The sequence below is a fragment of the Apis dorsata genome, unplaced genomic scaffold (assembly GCF_000469605.1).
Source record: "Apis dorsata unplaced genomic scaffold, Apis dorsata 1.3 scaffold_279, whole genome shotgun sequence".
NCBI classification, from domain to species: Eukaryota; Metazoa; Arthropoda; class Insecta; order Hymenoptera; family Apidae; genus Apis; species Apis dorsata.
In genome coordinates this window covers 227,251-232,250 of record NW_006263555.1, presented here as the reverse complement: position 1 = coordinate 232,250, position 5,000 = coordinate 227,251, and the positions used below count along the sequence as shown (strand labels likewise).

General features: G+C 28.9%; 1 protein-coding gene across 1 annotated transcript in view; it reads left to right on the top strand.

Moving 5' to 3' along the window:
• The window catches only part of LOC102671444 (lissencephaly-1 homolog), a 19,889-nt gene that overhangs the window by 11,869 nt on the left and 3,020 nt on the right, over positions 1–5,000 (top strand). Inside the window, exons 3-5 of the mRNA XM_006616824.2 lie at positions 2,375–2,528; positions 3,437–3,643; positions 4,431–4,841. Of these exons, the coding sequence (XP_006616887.1) occupies positions 2,375–2,528; positions 3,437–3,643; positions 4,431–4,841 (772 nt within the window). The remainder of the gene's footprint in view (positions 1–2,374; positions 2,529–3,436; positions 3,644–4,430; positions 4,842–5,000) is intronic.

The window sequence follows — 5,000 nt, the reverse complement described above, 5'->3', positions numbered from 1 at the left end:
ATATATATATATATATATATATAATGTATATGTAAAATATTAGATAATATACTACTCTTGCTAGTATATTATCTAATACTTAGTCACGAATTATTTCACACATTTTATAATTCACATTTAAAAGAGAGAAATGCAAAGTCCATAATTTTGATTAATAGAAATATTTTGAGGTTATGTATCTAATCATATATTTACATAATCTTTTAATAATAGTGATCACAATAAAAATTTTTTCTAATTTAATTAAATAGAACTTTCAAACAGAGGATATGTTCGCGAAATAAATTAATTCGAATATAACGTATGTAAACAAAACTCATGAAAAGAATCTAAACGTATGTATATACGAGTGCAGTTCTCGTTCCTGCGAGGAAACCTTATATCTCGTGTACGCGATACCCGTTGACGGGTGTGTAAAGTAAATAGAAAAAGAAGAGGCAAAGAGAGTGGGAAAGGGATCGTCTTCGTATAAAAGAAGATCACGTTGGTCGGGCGACCCTCGAGATCCTTGAAATTTATGCATAAGCATAAACGACGAAAATTTTTGTCTGACTTGTCCGTTATAAAGTATAGTAATTTTTAGTCTGGTGAATTTCGATCGAAAAATGGATCGATCTTTTTCTTTTTCCTTTTTTCCATTGCCCCGAGTGACGGTTCGACGAATATGTTTTCGCTCACCTGTAACTTTCTCTGCTCGAGAGACGGCCGGTTCCTAAAACACTCGTGAATAATTAGCAAAATGGCCAACCCGGAATACTACAGTAAAGTGGTGGTTTCTCGTATAGTAGATGGTAATTTATTATGTTGTCCCGTTCGATGAAGTGAAAGGATCTCTAGGATCGCTGAAAGAGAATCGATCACGCTTTCCGGCTGTGTTTACTTTGTTTGCCGGCATTTGAACGGTGCGGAACAAAACTTATAGTGATAATTCGCCACGTACTATCACGTGGAAGCAGGTGAACAGAGACGAACGACCGACTTCAGGCCTTTCACCCCGACATAATTCTGCCCGACTTTCAATCTCTTTCCCACGTACTCAACCTGTGCCCTCTATTGTATCGGCCTAGCTTGCAAACAGTTGTTAGCCAAATGTCATTATATCTCGAAAACTATATCGATACTTGGCCAGCCGCGAGATAGCGCTGCGTTAGATTTCAAATTCTTTAGAGATATGAATGTAACTTGTTCGCAAGCGTTGCACGTAAGAACGATGTCTGATAGACACTCTATACGTCTACTACACGTGCAAGGAAGTGAATTATGTGTACACTACGATTCAAAAGTTTGGGAATATTTATTTTATGAGAAAAAACTTGAATTTCTTTTATGAAAAATATACATTTACATGTTAATTTATTAAATTTATTAATTTTAATTATTATTAATTTATTATATTTATTTTACCATAATCATCATTTATATTTATATATTATAAATAATATATAAATGTAATAAATTAGCATTGAAAATTTTTTATTATAGAACTTTCTACATAAATAATTGCAAATAAAAAAATAAATTGTGGTTATGTAAATATAAGCATAGGAAAATTTACGTAATTATAAGAAAATATTACGTAGAATATAAATATTATAATTTTGAAACATTCTGTACTGTGAAGGCGGAATGATACGTGCAAGTTCGCGGCGTTATTTCACACGTTGACGAAGAAAGTGTGTTTCACAAAATGAGGCTAACGGAGAATGTTCAAGTACTTCTGTTACTTCCGCTAACACAAAGATCTCATCTTCGTTTTGCTGAGAGAATTTCAATGACGATATGTTTCATTTGTAAACAAAAGGATGTCATTAAGATTCACATTATGAATTAACGGATTATTGAATACATATAGAGATCCATCTCCTAATTATGATAAATTATATTGGTTGTTAAAAATAGTACGTTAAAACTATTTAACGTAAATTGATTTGTAACAAATAAATACGATAAGATTAAACATCCATTTAATATATACTTATTTTATGATTGTTATTATATCGATTTTCTTAATATGATATTTAAAACACTTTTTATATTATTTTAAATTTAATTAATATAAAAATAATTACAAATGGAAAAAAAAAGAAAGAAAATAAATTGATCTATGAATAAATTAAAATGATTGACAAATGTTTTGAAAAATTCTTCTTCTTTAATTTGCTGAATGACGTAACTTGTTTTTATGTCGAATAGTAGTAATACAACATAAAAATAACAATCGAGTGGATTATTTTTTTTGCATCGATAATTAATGTTCAGGAAAAAGTTACACTGTTTAATGAATTATGCCTACTATTTAAAACTGGTTTTAACAAGGACAAATGCATTGTTTAACTGGCTTCAAAGATATGCTATAGTTAATGTACTTTTTCAGAAATAAGGCGATTGCGGATTATCTCAGTACCAATGGTTATCAAGATGCGCTTGAGGCGTTTAAGAAAGAAGCCGATATGCCTGGGGAAGTGGAGAGAAAATATGGAGGTCTTCTGGAAAAGAAGTGGACCTCGGTCATACGCTTGCAAAAGAAGGTAAAATATTATATATTTTGAAATTTTTAAATTTATTAATCAATTTCATTAATAAGTTTTTAGGTAAGTTTTCTTTTTTCAGCATTAACAAAAAGAATACAACTTGGCAACAATTATTTGGAAAATGAAATATGAAATAGAGATAAAAATGCAAATATCTTCTTTAGAAAATTGTGAAAATATATTGCGCCATCTATTTTAATTAAGATCTCTAGTTTGAAATAATTTCTAGGATTAATTATTAAAAATTAAAGGGATTTATTACTTTTTACTATAATATAATTTCTGCATACCATTTATTTATTATTTTGTCAAAACATATATAAGTAAAAAAAAAAAAAAACAATTGCGTCAGCAACGTTACCAAGAATTAGATAATTGAATCGTCACAAACGTGTGCATAAATTGCAGCGAATGTGTCATTAAAGAATAAAATTATATAAAAAAAAAAATGACTATCTTTGATTCTATAAGACTATGGATTAATTCAAATTTTTATTAATAATTTTTCATAATTTTAAATAATGTGAAACAGAGATTATATTGCAGCGAATATGTCATTAAAGAATAAAATTATATAAAAAAAAAAATGACTATCTTTGATTCTATAAGACTATGGATTAATTCAAATTTTTATTAATAATTTTTCATAATTTTAAATAATGTGAAACAGAGATTATATTGCAGCGAATATGTCATTAAAGAATAAAATTATATAAAAAAAAAAATGACTATCTTTGATTCTATAAGACTATGGATTAATTCAAATTTTTATTAATCATTTTTCATAATTTTAAATAGTGTGAAACAGAGATTATATTAAAATTTTTGTATATAACAATATATTAAGTATAATTATTATAAATAAGATAAAAGACAACAATGTATTATTATTTTAAACATTGTAGGTAATGGAACTGGAATCCAAACTCTCTGAAGCTGAGAAGGAATTCATCGAAGGGGCACCAACACGTAGCAAACGATCACCATCCGAGTGGATACCAAGGCCACCCGAAAAATACAGTCTTACTGGACACAGAGCTCCTATCAACAGAGTTATTTTCCATCCGGTTTTTAGTCTTATAGTATCTGCCAGCGAAGATGCCACTATCAAGGTAGAATCATTGACTTTGAAGTTGAAAGAGTCATTGAAATTAAGCGATGGCAAAAATAAAACGAGTTTGTTGTTATAAGAATGATAACGTTTGACCTGTTCATTCAATATTTTTATCTTTGTTCTTCAGTAAGATGAATAATTGAATGGTTGAAATTCATTGTCATGGAATCTCTCAATATATATGAAATTTCACTTTGTAAGTATATCAGAATATTCAACGTGAAGTCATCGAAATAACAAAGAAAAAATTATGCATTGTCAAAATTTTAAAAAAGAATACATCTTCCATGATAAAAGAAAATCTATCAAAATTTTATTTCTGTTTATCATATAAGACAAAGTAAATTGATAAATGTAAAATTATTCTCTTAAGAAAAATTCTTGTTTCACTGTATAATAATACATAAGTGAAAAAAAAACATAAAAATACGTTTACAAAAAATGCATATCATCAAAAATTTAATAACACATAAGTAATATAAAATTTGATTTGCAGAAAAGAGTACATATTAGAAAAAATATTCTATTGTTTATAACAACCGACAATATTTTGTCTATAAAAGGAAGATTTTTTTAAAAATTAATAATTGAAATAACTAAAATTTTAATTTATTTTCAATTTAAATATTTATGTTTGAAATTAATTAATTGTTTCAATATTTAAATCATTTTTGGAACTAGAAACCAAACGTTTTCAATCATTTTCATTCATTTTTATAAATTATCACCCCGTTAGTTTTTTTTAACCAAAACTATTTTCTCATGCCATATTTAATTTTATCCAGGTGTGGGACTTCGAGAGCGGCGAATTCGAAAGAACGTTGAAGGGGCACACTGACAGCGTACAGGACGTTTCCTTCGACGTCTCCGGTAAACTGTTAGTCTCATGCAGTGCAGACATGTCTATTAAGTTATGGGACTTTCACCAGTCATTCGCCTGCGTGAAAACCATGCACGGACATGATCATAGTGTCAGCTCTGTCGCATTTGTGCCACAAGGGGATTTCGTAGTGAGCGCCTCTAGGGATAAGACCATCAAAATATGGGAAGTAGCGACAGGGTATTGTGTTAAAACGTTAACGGGGCACAGAGAATGGGTACGAATGGCCAGAGTCAGTCCTTGCGGAGAATTAATAGCTAGTTGCTCGAACGATCAAACGGTACGAGTTTGGCACGTAGCAACAAAGGAAACAAAGGTATGCTTTTAATTTTTGTGTGTAAAGATTCTACACACAACATACGTTAGCAAACATATTTTAATTCATATTTTGAATCAATATCGAATAATATATATTTTTCTGTGTTTAAATATTTAAATGTCTTTTATAATATTATAAATATTCTACAATTTTATC